The sequence below is a fragment of the Numida meleagris genome, chromosome 6 (assembly GCF_002078875.1).
Source record: "Numida meleagris isolate 19003 breed g44 Domestic line chromosome 6, NumMel1.0, whole genome shotgun sequence".
NCBI classification, from domain to species: domain Eukaryota; kingdom Metazoa; phylum Chordata; class Aves; order Galliformes; family Numididae; genus Numida; species Numida meleagris.
The window spans coordinates 28,268,666-28,288,089 of NC_034414.1; the positions used below are offsets into that span (position 1 = coordinate 28,268,666).

At 42.7% G+C, this 19,424-nt stretch overlaps 1 protein-coding gene across 7 annotated transcripts in view; it reads right to left on the reverse strand.

Annotated features, from left to right (window-relative positions):
• SMOC1 (SPARC related modular calcium binding 1) overlaps window positions 877-19,424 on the reverse strand; it is a 164,244-nt gene continuing 145,696 nt past the window's right edge. For 5 of the 7 annotated variants that reach the window (XM_021403152.1, XM_021403153.1, XM_021403151.1 and 2 more), the window contains 3 exons: window positions 11,004-11,251; window positions 6,205-6,255; window positions 877-4,303 (listed from right to left, as the gene is read on the reverse strand). In XM_021403152.1, coding sequence (XP_021258827.1) covers window positions 4,287-4,303; window positions 6,205-6,255; window positions 11,004-11,251 — 316 coding nt within the window. In that variant the 3' untranslated portion in view covers window positions 877-4,286. The remainder of the gene's footprint in view (window positions 4,304-6,204; window positions 6,256-11,003; window positions 11,252-19,424) is intronic. The other 2 variants (XM_021403148.1, XM_021403150.1) reach the window with 2 other exon arrangements.

Sequence of the window (19,424 nt, forward strand, 5' to 3'; positions counted from 1 at the left end):
CAGGAGGTCAGCCTACTGCATGGGGATTTTGTTACTTATGTCAAAGATAAAGGGGAAGGGGAAAGGGGAGGAAGGTCTTCTGCTGGAGACCGAGGCAGAAACAAGCTCTCTGTGGTTCTTCTGACTTGCTTACAGAATCACTGCACCACCACGGAAGGATGAAGGCCTCTCAAGAGTGCCAGGAGCTCAGAAAAAGGAAGAATGGCCAAAGAATTACTCTCTTAAAAAAAATGTCCTTCCCTATTTTTAATTCTTTAAGTCTTGTAGGACTCCAGAGATGACATCTACTGCTTCTCAAACTTGTCATCTTGGTAATTCAACAAAATCAGCTTAGGTTGCCAGTTTATTCCAGAAAATCCACAGAAAATTGGCTTCACTGCTCTTCTCTTTTTCTTCTTAATGTTTGCAATACTTTCATCATTTAACTTGCATCTAAGGACAACAGCTTTTAGCAGTTCCTCCTCATTCACTGATGTACAAAGTCTCCAACATGAGAATGGATCAGGAGATGTGAGACGCAATGGCTGTCTTCTGTCCCTGGTTTAGGAGAGGGCAATCTGAGATCGCATTTTGCTGTGGGTGCCAACTTCGGAGGTCACATCTGCTCTGCCACTGAATCTTCAGGGTCTTTTAAAGCAGCCTGGGCAGAGTCAGTCATTAAACCCCAGAGGACAGAACTCTGGTGCATGTTTTAATTAATCTTGGAGGCTTACACATGAGAGAAGCATCCTCAGATCCAATCAAAGACTGAGACCTGTCTCTGGGAGAAGGAAAGTCTCCCTTCCTCTCTTTTGGCACTGTGTAAGTAAAAGAACATTACGTGAAAGAAAGATGAGCTCCAAAAATCAATATTCAACAAGAAACAACCAAAAGACATTAGAGCAAAAGTTATCTATTTTATTACAAAACTAAAATCAAACAGATGCCTTTCAGTCTAACAAACAATGCCATAGGCAGAAATGTGCTGGGGCAGGATAAGTTCAATACAAACTTAGGCCATGGAAAGCAGTGCCTTTGTATGAATGAATCCCACCATAATGCAACTCCCTCCAAGACACTATGTCCTTGAAGGGTCAGCAAAATAGGATATGGTTTTGCTTCTGGCAGGAAGAGCAGATGATTTGCACTGTAGAGCCCTGGTTCTCCTCTGTCGCAAGTGTTTTCAGCTGTCATTTAAAGTAGAGCTGGAGAGGCCCAGGAGGACTTGTAGGATGAGTAGAGATACCCAGGGTCTGCTTCCAGGCACAACTGTGACACACCCTCTGCCCCAGCTTCAGTAGGATGCTACTGATGCAAGGCAAAGGAGGACATGCTTGCCACTGCCAGATAAGGACATTTGGCCTGGCAGCTGGGTGACTGGCAAGAAAATCAACAAGGGATGAGGGGAGCTGAAGCATTGCTCTGTTCTGATGAGTACAGACTGTTCGGACAATTCAATTGATGGATTATATGAACCAGGACCGGTACAGCCTTGTGTGAGCTTCCAACACACAAGTCCTGAACAAGTAATCTAACCTCTGTCCAGACTTCATGCAGTCATAGTGGTTGGGTCATCCATGTCAATGTACAAATGCTGCCATAAGCTGCTCAGAGGCCCTTGCAAATCCAAAGTCATGATGCTGGGAGTTGGACTCCTAACCATGAAAATAAAAATGGAATATAATGCTTAGACTCCCATCCATCCATCAAGTTAGCACTAAGATAGCAACTCGAATATCCACCAATACCAAAGCTAACCTTGTTTGATTTCCTTGAACAACTGACTCAATTTTAATTGCAAACTACATGTAAGCACAGGTCTTTTAGACCGGAAGGATGCAAGGATGAGAAAAAGGTCTGCAGAAGGATATTAATATGACAGGCAGCAGCGCTGACTGGTTTACTGACATTTCCAGCACTTCCAGATGAAAAGATGCAATGACTTCTAGCAGCTCTGCACTCCCCCTGCAATTCTGTGGGGGCACTGCCTGCCCCAGTGGCTGGATGACAGAGCTCCTGTTGGCATTCAACTGTCTGGGTTTGCTGGATGCAACTATGCAATTAATAAGAAAAAAAAAAAGAAACAAAAAAAAAAACCCTGCAGCCAGAGCTTTTAATTCCTAAGACTAGCATATAAAGACAAGGAAAAGTGTTGTTCTTTTTTATACAGTTGGGTTCGTTCTTCACTCCTACAATAAGAATAAAAAGAGACAGGAACATTTCTAACTATACACTAAACCAAATTATTCCAACACACAAAAGATGAGCACTGGTGATTTTAAAAAGAGAAGATGCAATTGAGAAGATGGGAGCTTGCAGTCCAGAAAAACACATACATTGTATGTGAGGAACCATGAAGGACCAAGCTGCAGGATCTACTCTTGTTAAAGAGAGCTTTTGTTTACATTACGGTGGTGTAATGTACACTTCAGAGATTACCAGAGGTGTTTTTAACCATATAAAATGCTTCAATCAGCTCCAATCTACTTCTTGGGAAGAGTTATTATTGCTATTATATGGTTATTTCAAAAACGCTTGTTATTTTTTCTAACTTTCCATTTTGGCAACAAGGCACTAACTTACTGCATCAGGACAGTTCTGCTGTGATGTGTCTATCATCAGGTGACAGGCCACAGAGTGGTAGTGTTGCAACATTTATACCAAAGCAGCAAAGCCTCAAGGGACAAGTCCACTTTCTACAGCAACGCAACACTTTTACAAGCAATTGTTGGTGTGATCTCACATCAGCACGGCGTAATGTCATCTCTTACTACTGGTTTCTGGTCCAGAAATGAGTGGCACAAGGATTGCCAAGTCTGAAATGGGAAGTTACTCAGAATTCCTCTATGAATGGGCAAGTGCTGCTGGAGGTTGAAAATGCAGAAAGCAAAGCGAAGCACAGTGTATCCCATCACACTCTGTCCAAACCTGGGATAGCTGATCTGCTGACTTTACAACTGCATCTGACTGAGGTTAAGTAGGCAACAACTTTGGAAAAACTGCGGGTGGTTGAAACAGCTCTTGTGGCCTCCAAGAGCACCAAGTTCTTCAATCCAAGCCTTTGCTGTTATTGAAATGTGCCCCTAGAATACAAAAGCACAGGAGATACTGATACCAGAGAATCAGGTGAAGTAGGTAATCTAAGGTAGACAGGCTCTCCCCTGTGCAGGAGAGGAGCCAAAGAGAAGATCAGTCATTGCAGGCAATCCTTTACCAGCAAGCATGGCCCAAGCTGCAGAGTTGAAGCATAAGTAAAGCAGATTCTTGGGAACCAGCAGCATGATCATGTCTTTCTGCACTGACAGATTTGTTCTTCGCTCTCCAGCAAAGCAACAGGCGGTCTGATGCTGCTTTTAGCTGATTCCTCAGTATTTTTATTGCTTGCATCACATAGATGAACATTGTGTCAGAGAAGATGCGTGACATCACTCTACCAATTCTACTAGGGTCTACAGTTTCCATGCCCTTCCAATAGCATTAGATTCCCAGGACATGGCACATCTTTGCTAAGCATGTCCTCTGAGCCTGGATAGCAATGCATTTGCAATTCATTTCTAACCATTTTGCAACAGGTGCAGAAACTACTTCTACATGTACTTAATACAACCCTTCCCTATCCCTACTCTGAGGAGCTTTGCAGTGCACAACTACTGAGGTGAAAACCATGCTCTCTCCAATGCCCTGATGCCTGTGACTTGCACAGGTCTGCACAGGAATCAAAGAGGAGGTTCTCAAGAAGCATGTAGTATGTGGGGCACTGTGTGCACAGGTCATGCTGATATGCTTACTCCTTCATGCATGGGGATATTAAGAGATCAGTTTGCAACTGAGTGATGGATTGGTGGCAGAAATGAATGCATTACTGTAATCCATTAAATGCAAAGTGTCCCTCTAACCCTAACAGCCTTCAAAAGCAAAGGGAGGAACAGAACAGTGACTCCAATCCCTGTACAAGACAACTGTACAATTTACATACATATTTATATACAGTATATAAAATTCTCTTTCTTTGAGTCCCAATGAACTCAATTTTAAGTCATCAGTAGCTGTTCCAATTTTAAAAAGTCATGATCCTGTTTCCCCCCGCTCTCCAAAGTATTAGATAATGGCATTTAAAAGAAATCAAAAACAAACCCAAACCCAAACCCAAACCAATTATTAGAAAGTGCAAACGTTCTGGGTGCCATTTCTGCTACGCTGGATGTTGCTGATGCTGCATGCTTGCTCATAAGAAGCAAGGTATCCATCTGTCGCTGTATCTTTCCTTCCTTTGGGTCAGCTCCTGCCTTCCCTTCTGTCTTCTGCTGCTACACCAAGCGGCCTACTGAAATGGGTGGGGTGGGCAAAGAGAGAGAAAAAAAACAGAAGCAGGGAAAGTGAGAAAAAAAGGCAAATTAAAACCAAAATGGCTCCCAAATGAAGTAAGATACAGTATACAGCTTCTGCTGCAACCACAGCCCCGCAAGGCTGAGATCTCAAGTAAGCTGTGAGGCTGAAAACAACATGGGGCTAATGAGACAGCCTTGCTGAAAAAAGTGTTGACTGAGTCACACACAGCCCTAGGGATTGATGTATTTTTAAACATAAACCACCACTTCCCTCTCCCTCCCCCCTCTTGGAAATGGGCAGGCAGTCTGGGCAAAATGCTGGTCTCTCCCTCTGCTCCTCTGCCTGCGATGGCTGATGCAGAATCCCACTGCTGCACAGCTGCCCTGCCACCAGTAGCCCCAGAGCCAGCTGCTTCCATCCCTCGGCAGGCAAGTAGCAGGCAGACATTCAAGATCTCTCCCCACCTCTGTGACAGCAAAACGCAGCAGTTTCCCTGCTTAGCTGTTCTTCAAGACCTGCCCATACTGTGGGCTCTGAAGTCTAACAGGCTGATGAGTCTGGGTGTCCCGGGGCCCTGCTGAGCTACGGCTGTCCCAGGGGATGGTGCAAGTCTGCTGCTCAGTGAGTCAGGTGGATGTGCACATTCCCATGCTCCTCTCTTCAGAAAGCTTTTTCTAAGTCCCTCATCAAAGGTTCTTTAAGAATCAAAGCATTTAGGGGATTAGAACAAGCGCTCATTGAGGATTAATTACAGGGAAAACATGGCAAAGAGAAGGGAGAAGTATGGATCTGGTTTTCAGAAAGGAGGAAAGTTACTAGACAGGCCTCACTGGAACAAGTGTGAATCAACATGCCCTACCAAGTGGGGGCAAATATTAAATGCAAAATTACTCAGGATTGTCATAACTGAATCTGATTACACAGCTTTGCAAAAGCCTCTCACAGTGCTCAGTAAATAACAACAGCAGACTGGCCTCAATGACTAGATGACCTGTCCTGCACTAAAGACTATGAGTGATGAGGAAAGACCTTGAAGCCATAGCATGTGATTTTTGCAACACCTCTTCTCAGCTTTTAGTGGCAAACAAAACTCAAATACATGCTCAGAACTGAGGATGCGCCAGGAAACATAACTATATCAATGCATAAGTCTTAGCTCATTCTGTATTCTGTTCCCTGTTCAGCCTCTCTCAAAGGAAACATGCAGCAGGATGAGATAGGGCACCCAGAAAGGTGAGGAGGATAGCAAGGGGTGTGGGAGGATTTCTATAATTGAGCAAATGTATGGCCTAGGACTTTTCAACATAGAACGGAGTCTAACCAGACATATATCAGAGGGCTATAAAATAAGTGACAGGGGAAAGCTAGGCAGGGGAGAGCTGCTCCCTGTTTCTCACAATACAAACTGAGACGCACCAAATGAAGCCATGAGGCAGCAGGTCTGAAAGGAAAGCAAACAAAAGTTGTTCTTCACACATGATGAAAGGGTGCAATTCACTGCCACAAAGTACAGAGGAGAGCGGACATTAACTGGGACACAGAAGAATATTCATGGAAACTTGTCCATGAAGCAATAAAACGTAAATGAAACTAATCACCTAAATTGTTGCTTGCCAAAAGGAGGAAGAATAAGGCTAGGAAAGTACTGTTGCTGTATGCTATTCTGATTCCTTAGCTACATGCTGTCTGCCACAGCTGAAGATGTGGTACTGGACTTTGAGCTGATGCTGTAGACCTTTATGTTATAATGTTCACACCTCTTAGGAACAGCCCTGGCTTCTAGTTATTTATGTATTGCTATTTGTGAACATAGGAGAGCAGGGGGGCATGAATTTTGGGACACGTGGGTATCACAAACAAGAGAAAAAATAACAAATATTTTGACAAGATACTCACTGAAAGGGTTAAGGCCTTGTCTTTTTCCACTGGGGAAACTGCTCAGGCTACCTGTAAAATCCAAGAACCACATTAAACGCAATAAATGCCATGGCATGACCAAGGAGCATCCCCATCATCTGCTGCCAGCAGGCAGGCTCCAAGGAGCTCCCCCTTCCTGGGTGTGCACACAGCAAGTGTGTAAGATTCTCATGCAAGTAACTCTGTAAGATTCACATGCAAGAGTCAGACCTACAAGCCTGACAGCAGATGCTAAGCACCTGATGTTCTAGTACCTGAACATCACGAGATCCAGAGGTTTGGTGTAGGCAAAAAGCAACTATTAAAAAGTTAAAATAAACTCTGGAAGGAAGAAGAGAAAAGGAAAGATGCAAGTAGTGACATGAAATTTCCCAAAACAGTCTTTGCTATGAAATGAAAGATCTGAACTCATATCTGGCAGAAGGGCAGGAACTACGACTGTCACAAGGTAAAGGCACGTGCACTCTACACCAGATGGAGCTAACAGCAAGCATGTTTGCCTCTACAATAAACCGGTTTGAACCACCTGCTGGGTACTGACAACATAGGGACTACAGGAGCTGAGCACTCCCAAAAGTATGTTACAGTTCCTGCTGTCTGCTAAGTAGGGATTTCAGGCGAGAACCTTACTAGAAGGGGGACCTCCTGCTCACACCCAGTTCCAGCCAGGCTGAAATCTTTGATTTGTGTGTGCAGTTGACTTACGGTGCAAAGTAAGGCATGCAATCAAGTGATTTAACTTGCACCAGTGAATACTCACACCTAAAGAACATTTTGCTGTGTGGAAAGAAGAGCAGAAATGTAGCAACAGGGTGGGAGGGCAAGGAAATTGTAGGAAGACAGATGCTGCACCCTGACAAGGAAAAGAGGGGGAGAGAAAGGCGGCAGCTGCATTTGAAATGGATCACAAAGCAAAACGTTTTAGCTTTAAAAACTGTTAATAAGAGAAACTGTATAAACACAGTAAGTGAGTGATTTCAAGGTCCCCGAATGCCAGCCTCGTCTCAGCCATCTGCCCTGGCGAGATCAGAGGGACCGCTGTTAGCTTATTCCTGTGCCTGTACATAAAAAGCAGGGCTCCGTCGCCAAGAGGCAGATTCCTCCAGAGCTAATTGGGACTCACCGAGGGGCCTGGCAATAAAAACACAGGCCATTTATGAACTGCTGCATCCTCGGGCTGCTGTTCCCCTAGAGGGTGCTGCTTGGCCGCACACAGCCCCTCTCTGTCATCGGCCCGCCGTTTGCCCTCAGCCTACCTGCAGCTAAGGGCCTCACTGCCTAGGGTCTACACTCCCTCCCTCGAGTACTGAAGCTAAGACTAGTGTGCACTGCTGTGACTGAGACTGCTTGTCTTCAGAAAGATTTGGCAAACAACAGATGAGTTGATCCAAAAGGCCTACAATGGCAGGGAGTCCCAAGGCTGGGCATGACAGACCTTTCCAGCACACTGGTAGGTCTCTGTGCTTTCTGTGGGTTTATCCCAGATGCATTAGTGCAGGAAAGCTAACAACTGCCATAAAATTGACTACCTTTCACTCCAAAGATAGAGAATACCATCTTCAGTCAGCTACTTTCAGTACAGGCCAGCATGCGTAGCTATAGAGAAGACAAAACCCCACCAGAGTAATACTGTAATGAGCATAAGGTTTAAATGAAAGAGAGGAAGGTATGTGGCAGATGGGGACAGCAGGTAAATAGAGTATACCTGTGAAGCACTTGGGTATTGCAGGATGACATCTCATCACACTCTAAGTTTCATAATGCAAAGTATTTGCTCAGCCTCACAGGTACACTATTTTGGGTAATAAACTACAATATATTAGGCCAGATGTCTTTCAAAAGAAAAAGCCTCAAGGAAACCCCAGCAGTTTTTTATAGGTAGAAGGAATTCCTCTGACTCACTGAACAAACCTCTCACTTTTGATGGGGAAGAAACAAGCTCTCAGGAATCCTATCTCATGTCAACACAACACTGACATTCTGATTGGTACTAATACTCAGGATTAAAGGTGACAAACTATAGCATCCCTACTGAACCCCAAAGGGGAATTTCTAAGCAAGGTAAACAAAACCAAGCACTGAACCAGTGGAGCTTGTTTACACCCTAGTCTACATCTAATTTCGATTAAATATACTCTGAATTTCAGTTTTATTAACTCAGTCACTCTCTTATTCAGCAAATGGTATCTTACTGTTTCCTCATAGCCTCTCAGACTGTCGTCAGCTTCCTTCTGTCATCAGTTCAGAGGCCTTTCCAAGATGACCACTCCCTGCTACCTGTTCCCACACAACTGCTTGCCTAGGTAATAGAGTACCTTCACTCCCAGAGGTCTCTCAAGCACAAAGAAAATCAGTCACTTCTGCAGGTACTGATTAGAAGGGTCTCAAACACCACGAAATTAATTCAGCCATTTAGATTGTCCACTATTTTTTCTTCTTTCTTTAGTAGCAGCACCCACATGTTCGGTGACCACAAGGATTAAGAACTTGCTGAGGAGGAAAGACATATCTCTGCATCTCAGACAGATTTGATCCTAACCTGGAAAGAGCTCAAATTCATGCTTGTCATTATGAACATTGCAGATGAATCCTCCCACATAAAGCTTCCTTTTACCCAAGAGACATGTAACATTACTGATTTATCTAAGCCCTGTCCTCCCACCAAGCAACACTGGAACTGATTCCAAAAAAAATTAAAAAAAAAAAAAAAAGGCAAAACACTAACAAAAAAGCAGAAGCCTTAACATTTGTTTTTCTTACCACCTCAGACCCTACAAAATTTGTATTTAAGTTTCAGTTTCAAAATCAGTACAAGTGTTCAATTTGCTTAGCAGGAGGCACACTCACCTGGAGTGATGACCCACCTCATTCTAGTCCATATGCTGCCGGATTCCAACCACAATTTGGAACATTTGAGGCATGTTCACTAGTAATGAAGTATATCAAGAGGAAAGGATGACCTTCCTTGCCTCCCTCAAGCCCTTCCACATCCAAACCCAGATCAGAAAAACTTTTCTAACGAAGATTTTGTTGAAACAAGCATTTCCATGAAATCATTTAATTTAGAGGTTCTTGTAAATAGAAGGCAGAGCAAACATGTTATCAACTGCCACACAAATTCATTACTCCTTTAAGAAGATCTACCACAAACTTGCATACTGCATACTCCACGGTACTCTCACTTGTTTTTTTCCTATATGCTGGTGTCTGCTCCCTGCACTGGCTCCCTCTACTGCTTGTTAGCCCTCATCATTCTCTAGCCCTAGTCTTAAGAGTCCTCCCACATATCCACTTATATTTGATCCTCAAGACCTACTGAGCCTCTAGCAGGTACATGGAGCTATGTGACAAAACAAGGCCAGAGCCCCTTTTTGCACACAATCTTGTCCTCATCTAATGAGATAACCAGAAAAGGTCAGGCTGTGGTCTCAGCAATTTGGGAATCAGGCACTCACAACAATATGTCTCCCTTGTTGCTTGCTTTTCCCTTCACTTGAGCTCAAAGATTCTCATTTTCTTCTTTCTCTCCTTTTTTCTCCCCCTTCCATAAAAATTCAGAACAGTCAGTGGGCCAAGGCAGCAGATTCCAGAGAGTCTTATTCCAGGCCAAATAGCAATAAAACTCATTTGGCATATTCATCCTAGTGGGAAGGTAATAAAATTAAGGAACAGGGCTGCTATTTTCGTATGTAATTACTCGGTAAAGTACCAATGACTAAGAAAAAAACTTCCACTGAGCTAGGGCAGCTTAAAACTTCTCACAGTTGACAAGTAATGCAATGGTCTTATTATGATAACCAAGATGCTTGCAAAGCACCTGGAAAAAAAACTTCTCAACACTCAACTGTACTCATTCCCTTCTCATGCATGCTAAACTTGAGGAAAGCACTAAGAAAAAGCTAGGACTGGAAAAAGAAAGCTAGCCATCCTTCCTGACCAGCATCGTGGTTACAACAAGAGCTGTCCCCACAGCCAAAACACCTGCACTGGAAATTAGTCCCCTGGAATCTCCTTGCTTACCTTCTCCTGCCAAGCAGATCTGCCCATAGTCAAGAATGACTGATAATTATTGAATACGGGTTAAAAAGTTTCAATTCATAAAATTTCCAAAAATATCAGTTTGGTCCAGGTTTCAATAGAAGATGAGGTGAAAATGAAAGAGGAAGAAAAGGAAGAAGGGTGGGCCGATTGCTCAGCCACTAAACAGGAAGAAAAGTTCTTCCTATGCCCTAATTCTCTCCCAGTCTTAAAATGTAATTTAACTCTGAAAAAGTGCAGCGGTACAGTCCTGCACTTTCTTTCTGAGTTGTTCTCTCTGCGTCATCCCCTCTCCTGCATGCTGGATTTAGCAATGAAAATAAATATTATTTCTGTTAGTCAACAGGACCTCTAGAGAAGGACTGGGTCTGTGCTGCCTCATACATCATCCAGCCTACATGGTTGAGGCAACAGAATATTGTTAGCAGTGTATTACTCAGAGAGGTCCTGAACTGAACTGCAATTTCTAAGGACTTTTACAGTACAAGCGGGCTTCTGGGCAAGGCTCATCTTTTTGCCCTGAATCCATTTAGTTCTTAGCACAAAAGTCTGGGATAAGGACATTAAGACAGAGCCATAATAAATAACGAACTATAGTTGCATGGTAGGATATTAATCACTCATTTTCTCATGCAAACTGTGGCATTTTTGAATCATCTGAGATAAAACTGATTCCTGAGTTTAATGTAACTCTACATCAGACATTTATTCTCACAGAATTGGGAAGGAAAGCCACTTACCTCCTTCCTTGCTGACTCCCAAGCACCCCTTCAGCTCCTGAAGTGAGATAGACTTGTCCTTGTTGAGGTCACAGTAGTCAGTGAAACGTCGGGCACATTTCTTGGGCTTGGCTTTCTTCTTCACATAACGCTTGAAAGGCTTCAGCTCTCGCTTATTGATGTCATTGCTGCTGTTGTTGTCCAGCTGGCTGAAGTACCAATGTACCACTCGCTCTTCCAGCGTGTGGCTGGGGTCTGGCTCAGAGAACCTGCAGGGGAGAAAGCAGAGGCCCCCGACAAGTGGGTGCTCTCAAGAACGTTGTCATGTGCACGGAGGAGCCACATACTATGTCATATGTAAAGCAGGATAAATGCACAAATCTTACTATCTCCTCCTTTTAGTTGAGATCTTTTTAGAGAGAGTGAGAGGAGCTTTTTCTAAAAATGCCCCTCAGCATTAACAAGTGGTGACAAGGGATTTCGGGAGACTGATACTCTCAGTAGCTCTGTCTCTCTTCACACCAGTTGCTGAAACTCTGCCTAATCCCAGAGGATTCCCCTTCGGAGGGCAAAAGGCAGCCTCCACGGTCCTTTTGACCCTTGAGCTACCAGTGTGAAAGTCATGAATGCCAGCTGCCATGGTAGTTTCTGTGATAGCAACATCTAGGCTTCAGAAAGGGAACAAATTTGTTTAATGCAAGACACATTCATTATTTGAAAATGTCCTTGGCAAGATGCAACATTCTTGCTGTATCTATTTATATGATCTGAACTCCTGTGCTGTATTTGCAGCATATTTAATGCTTTTCACATGGTTGATTTATACACAAGAATTCCACAGCAGACAAGCACCACAAATCCATTAAAAACAATACTATGGAACTGGCAACTTCAGTGTGCTCCATTTCTTACTCATTCTGATATTACAACTTTGACGTTATTTGGCTCACGTTTTCTTTCTGCGGACAACAACAAAAAATATCAGGGAGGAGGACAAGAGGAGGAACAGCCCCAGCTGAAGACGCATGAGTAGAGAACGCTGCCTTTCAATCTCAGGCCATTACTGAAGAGGCACTAGGTCATACTGTTTACATGGTATGAGGTGCTCTCCAGCAGTAGGAAAGGGGTTATTCCTCAGTGATACACAGAATCAGGGAAGAAATCCTTTCTAAACAAGACTTTTTTCTTTTTCTTTTTTTTAAAGTTCACTAAAGTAGCCTGTTTTTTCTCCATATGATGAATGTACCATTAAAAAAGTTGAAACGATGCTGAGACTTGAGCCTTTTTCCTCCCAAGCATAAAGCATTTCAGGGCATGGAAATTAGCGGACAGGCAGTCAGACATGCTACACTGGCACTGGTTGCTCTGACTTATTCCAGGAGACACGTCCAGCTGCTGCCTAATTCCTTCCCCAGTGAAGGGAGAGGGACAGTTGTGTGCTGCAGACAGCCAGGTTCTGGTGTGAGTTCTGGGCATTCAAGCTAGGGAAATATGAACCCAGGTTCAGTTTCACTAAGGTGTACCATATAAAATGCATTTAAAGATTATCATCAACCTTAAATAAGAAACTGGTAGGATATATATTTAAATGGTCACTGAAAAAACTCTTTTTTGGGAGCTAGACTGGTGAAAATCCTTTTGACCTTCTCATATGACCTCTTTTGCCTCTAAAATGCAGCTACAAACCCTGAAAAAGAAAATCACAACCTACAGTCATGGTACATCACCAATGTGAAAGGTAGTCACTATCTGGAGACATCTGGATCCCCCTAGAAGTAAATTCACACACTGGGAAGAGGTAAATAGCCTACACAACATTTTTCATAAGGTTTACTTGAGAATGTCTCCTTCATCATTTAATTCTTAGCTGAGAAGCAGCCTGGCATTCAGTCACGGCATCTGGTCAGTGTACAGTGGGATAAACACTGTGTGGGAGGAAGAAGAGGTTGGGAATAAGTTTGTCTTAGTTTTTGGGAGCCAAAACACAAGGCAAGCCCCTGGAGCTACCTATGGACAAGTAGAAATTGCAAAAATCTCCCCAGAAAGCTAAGGGAGTGCCTGGATTTTTTAGAGCCTTGAAACTCAACATGAAGAACAGGATGACAGGAGAGAATAAAAACACATCCTGTGGCTTGTTTTTATGACATTTATAAACACAGTCATTGGCCTCTCTCCCTTTTGGAAGTGAGCAGGCTATCATTTGAAGACTTGTGTGTTTCCAACAATCACAGGGAAGAACTAGAAGTTCTATACTGCAGTAGAGGAGCTTCTGCTTTTGCTGAGATAGAGGAATACAACCCCAGTTTTTGTATGTGAGAGTCCCCTGGGCCATACCTTGGCCTGCCCTTGGCTCTGACTTTAGTTTTCTGAAGACCCAAATCTCAAGACACAGAAATGGAGAAAAGGGAAAGAGCATCCCTAGCACCAGAGGCAGAAAGACAGGAGCACTAGCTTCTCTCTACCTGCTGAAGAGACACTCTGAAGTAGGATTTAAACGTGCCTTTTTTTTTTTTTTTTTTTTTTTTCCAGAAACACATCAAGGAGGAGCTCTGGTATTTACTAGAAGAGGCAACATAGTTTTCTACAGCACTTCCATAAAGAAAACCAAAGCAATCCGCTGGCTTATACAAATACATTGACTCATGAGGTGATGATGTATCAGTCTTAGCCATTACAAACAAGCTGAGCATTCATACTGAAAACAGCAGCATGCTAATGGAACTAAAGTGAATTAGTTTAACTTCTGTGACTGTAGGAGGAAGGAAGATAGAGCCATTACTGAGTTTTTACCACTTCCTGCTGGCTGGCCTAAAAGTACTGCAGTTCCTGAGTTGGTTGCCTGACCTTTCTAATGATCATCCAGAATCCCAGAGCAGGGAGGACACTGAGGATCCACATCATCTCAATGCAGCCACACCTTCCCTGTGCATTGTGCAGTTACACGATAGACTGAGAATGCTGAGGTTACATCGTCTATCTAAATATCTTGACTTTCAAGACCGTCCATGCAAGACACTTACCTTCCATCCATGAAACACAAGTTGAAGCAACTTCACAGCATTGCTAAGCCACCTAGTTTTCAGGATGTGCCATGACAACAACCATGCATGCTGGGTCAGCTCAAATATATCTGAGGGCTCTAATTGTTCTGCCAGTGCAGAGTTTGAAGGAATTTTCTTGGGGAGGGAATTTTATTCTATTGCCTCTCCATTGTTGTTGCAAGAGAAATGAATCAGTCCTCAGATGGAAACCTAATTTTCTGGGCTGCTTCTCCACTGCACATTTTCAGCTGACAATAAAGCATCTCTTACTCCAGCACCAGTCACATGAAAATCCACCGTACCCGGCTCTCGCTGCAGTAAGGTAACAGCTTCTCAGCTTTCTCATGCAGACTACATAAATGCAAGTTTAGCTCCATTATACAGCATGAGCCTACCAAGAGCACAAGAGGGAAAAGAGAGGTCTGTCATTAGCAGCTGAGGTCGGGTAATCTGCTCTTTTAGCTTTCTTACTAATTCACTATTATCAAGTGAATAGTTTTGTCTAAGTAATCTTCTGTTCCTCCTCATGTATAATGTGCTGTCAGCTCCCTCATGGGAAGCTCTTTACTTATCTTTTTAGTGGCTAATGCCTGAAGACACCTGGGTTAATGTACTATTACTTCTAACAAGGCTATTTCTCCAGCTGAGACAAGCTTCCACAGAACATCTTTATATCATCTGGTCTAACTGGGGTACAAACAGAAAGCAAAGAAGCTATGAAAAAACATGGACATGTCCTTTTTGCAGCTGCACCGAATTCTGGAGCAGAGATGGAAGGATACACCAAAATACCACCTAGACAGCTTGAACATGCTCTTTGCACGCAGTCCATAATGCTTTCCAGTCCTTGAGTTCCCTAGCAAGAAAGGAAGAGTTAACTGAGCAGGAAAGAAGTGGAGGTATATAGCTTAAAATATAGGAGAGCAAGGTCAGACAATACTCACATACTGAACCACGTACAGTGTGCAATCATATTCTCCTCCATTGGGCTGTACTGTCAAAGGATAATAGGCTCCAGTACATTTTACTGAGTAAAACTAAGTCTCTTCCTTTCAAAGTCAATCCTTTGCTCCCTGCACACTTGCAACCCCACTGCATCCCACTGCACAGACTCTCTACACTGTTGCAGTGACAGAAAATCTCCAAACACTAAATACTTCTCTGGGAGAAAGCAAGGTTGCAAGCTCCAAAGTACCCAGCAGATGATCACCTGATTGAAGGTTTTTCCAAAATCTGTTACTTTCTAATACAAACTTTAATTGGCAACAATAGCAGCTGAGGCAGGAGCAGGGAAGGGGATTAAGACCAGGCTAACATCCCTAACTCTGGACTGAAAATGGGGGCCGTAAAACAGAGGGAGGTAATTCCAGGATGAACGAGCACTGATGGACAAGAAGCTACCAGCAGAAGCAACAGAGCAAGAAAAGAGTTAGCCCAGCTTTCACTCCCAGCACACAAGGTATACTTGTAGTCAGGTTGTCTATAGTATTTAAAGCTGTAAGTCTTTAAGACTTGAAATTATTTCGCAAGGATTTATGCCTTGCTTGGTGCTGTTGCTGAATGAAGGAGGGATGCAAGGAAATGTCAGGACTGACCTTGCCAGCCAATGCGCAGGAGAGCACTAAGGATGCCCACCAAGGTGCCCAGGGGAAGTGAGGATGGAAAGTGGCAACAGTTTAACAGACCAAAGTAAAATTCATGATTCTTCTTGCATGCTCTGCTTCCACTTCTTAGTCTCCTTTTGTCGTTCCTTGAGGTTGTCTATTGTAAAGCTAAAAGCTCTAACTGTGGAACATGGCTTGAATCAAAGAGGATTACTCTAATGAAATTGTAAAAAGGATTGTGTATTTGTTTTCTTATTCTCCCTTTCCCGTAGGGAAGGAGTCAAGAAGCTAACAACAAAAAAATAAGCCGTGTTCAGACTAAACAAAAGGTTACTGCGCAGTCCAAATTCATTACAAGGAATGCATACTTCCTCTACAGCTAAAACTGAAGCTATCTTCCCATTACAGACCCAGTTTCTTTCTCTCCTCCCTCCGGCTAAGTTGTGTATGAAACATTATTCTGAACACAACTTTTCTGAAGATTGTGGGATAAATCATTTAGGAGGTTTAAAAATCAACTCCCTTCATTCCTCATTGACTTTTAAAAGATCCTCCTATTACACGATCTCTCTCATATCTTTAATTAGGCTAGAATTTCCATAGGAGCATAAAGCGAATTCAGTATCCAACTTCAATTGAATTGCAATAGGAGCTGGGCATTAACCTCTCCATACTGTTTGAAAGTGTCAATCTTTATTAAAACATGGCTCAACTTCAGAACACCCTGGAGATGTGCTGAGCTTGACTTGCCTGCTTCCAACTGCTCAACTACAGCATGAAAGGGAACCTTGGGGGCAATTTTCTGAAGTACCTTTTAGGGCTATTACATGGGAAATAATTGGCAACTCACAATGAAGGCACACAGCTGCTGAGTTGCATGATAAGGGCAGCTGTCAGAAGCCGCTCTTTTAACCTAAAACTCCACAGGGCATTCATATTTTTACTGATGATGTAACAAGCTACACTGCGCACATTTTGGCAATTAAGATTTATTCCTGAATTGGCAAAGACTAAAGATAGTTTCTTAGATTGGGCAGAGGTAAGCTGGGATCTCCTTTGGTCTATTCTAGTTTAGGCCCCATGTGATAGGAATATGTCTAACTTACAAAATAGAATAAAATGTGCTAAAGTGAACTCTATTTTTTAATAAAAAATGCTGCTTCTATTATATAGGATTTATGCATGAACAATTTCAACTATGCATCTTTTCAAAAAGGATATAAAACACTGTTTAATAAACCTATTTCCTACAAGCGTTCCCTTAATTAATTTGAAAACATACAGTAACAAGACATGCCTTGGACTTTATTACATAAACCTAAGAATGAATTTTACCAGAGATTTTCTGTTTCAAAAGTTTAAATGAAGTCTATTTGGTTATTTTGCTGTAATATAAACCAGGGCCATGACGAAGGGAAGTTCTCTTCTCATTTACATTATTGTAAAGCAAGAGTAACTCAATTAAAATCAATAGCTTTGAACTTGCTTAAACGAGACAAGACCTATAAGGGATTACAAGGTTGTTTTAAGCATGCCCAATTAAAAAAAAAAAAAAAAAAAAAAAAAAAAGGTCTTATCAGGTTTTACTTATATTGCCTGAAGCAACAAACAAGTTGTACTGCCTCACTTTGCTGCTACTAGATTCTTTTGGTGTGTGTCAAATGTAAAGTGTGCAGTTCAGCACAGCCCTATGTAGAGTTTTAAATGCAGATATCTAGCATTTCTCCTTAGGTTTTTTCTTTCCCTCCAAAGAAAAAGTAACAACACATTCATTGCAAAGCCATAGAGAACTTTGCAGCATATACCGGTAAAGTCTTGAAGACACACAGCAAATGCAGGCAGTTTTCACTCCACATAGTCAGGTTCAGGCTGAAAGCTGCAGGGTCAGTTAATCCAATCTCCTGTACATCACATTCACAGACTGTGAATCAACTTACCTTTAAGACCAGAACTTGGATTTGACTAAAGTATTTCTGGAAGGTATCAAGCCCAAAAAGAAAGCCTTAAAGAGAGGGAATCCAGCACCACCCTTATTACTTCATTCTGCCTTACAAATAGCCTTGCTTTAAAGAAATGTTGATCACAAGTTGGTTTATATTCAGCTGACCATGTTCTTCCCTGTTAAAGAGCCTGCAGAGCTTTTGTTCCCTGTGGACACACTCAGATCATAAGTAATCATCCTTCAATCCTTTTTTCTTTCTTCTAATATCCCATGGAAGCCTGAGCTCCTTAAGACTCTCACTCAGGCTTTTTCAGCCCTTAAAAACTTTGGCAAGGCTCTTCTCTGTGTGTTGTTCCCCCCTTTTAATGTTTATACCAAAGGTGTATATGGTATGACAGTTCCATCTCCCTGCTGTCACAGAGAAATGGAAATAACTCCCCCTCCCTAAAACTAGGGAGAGAGCTCGCTGCCCCTCTGATGATAAATATTCACTTTTTGCCACAGTCTCACACTGCAAGCTCGTATCCACAGCTCAATCTGTTTCAGTAACTGTTTGTTTTGGGTACTGACCCATTTCAGATCCTGCTCTGGAAACTAGGCCCTACATTCAGTCCACATACACCCAAAGTGCTCACTTTGTATTTAGAACTCATGGGACAATACATGGGGCCAACTGACATGGGGATAACAGCTTGCTTGCATTGAGTTTGCCTGGCCTCTGCAACAGGCGTAAGCTTTGCTGACAGTAGCTTAAAAAAGTACACTAGTTTATTGGCTTCATTTGTTCAGCCTCTAAAAGGATCAAGAAGGACAAAACGGTGAACACTTCGAAGAAAGAGGTAGGATACAGAGGAAGCCAGTGCGTGTTTAAATGCAGCACCTGCCCTGCCATCATTATCATAAAGATCATAGAATCATAGAATTAGCTAGGTTGGAAAAGACCTACAAGATCATCCAGTGCAACCATCCACCTACCACCAATAACCCCACTAAACCATGTCTCTCGACACTATATCTAAATGTTTCTTGAACACCTCCAGGGATGGTGACTCAACCACCTCCCTGGGCAGCCCATTCCAGCACCTGACCACTCTTTCAGAAAAGTAGTACTTCCTAATGTCCAGCCTAAATGGAGAATGGAGGAGAGCCTGCAATAAGTGAAACTCGCCTCACAAATGTAAGTGTCTCAGCTGACATTAAGCTAAACCAGATCTCGAGCTTTTCTTTCCAACATCACCTTCTCAACAAACCTGGGTGAGGGAGGTACAGGATAAGCACTGTCATAAATTAAGTATTCTGTTAGTTGTTAAGGCTGGAAAGGAGATCATTAGCCCTGTGAATAAAATATCAATGAAAAAGAGCTTTCATTTCTAATGCCAAAGTGAAGTCAGGTCACCCAGCAAAATTTCAGATGTTCCTGAAGAGAGGACTCTGGACATCTTCCCCTTTGCGAAACTTGGAAAGCAGAACTCATTGCACAGAGACTGCTTCCCAGCTCTGCAAACTCACACCAAATGAAAGCTGTACTGATTAAATTGTAAAATTCCTTGAAATGTTTTTTTTTTTCTTTTCCCAAATAAATGGTCCCATGGTGGCATGGTGGGATGGAAAAGCTTGATGTAGGCTCTTCGGGGTATGCATTACCCTAACTGATGCACGCGGAAGTTTATGCCAGAGCAATTTCCTGAATTTAATCACGGCTGTGAGCACGCAGAATATTTGGGTGGCAGCAGTCTTTTGCCTTACAAAGGACAGACTGCTAAAAGATTTCTTTTTCCCCTTTCAGCTAGGCTGCTGACACTGCAGCTGAAAGTAAATCAATGTGGCGACTGTGAAGAGCTGGGCAGTGAAAAAT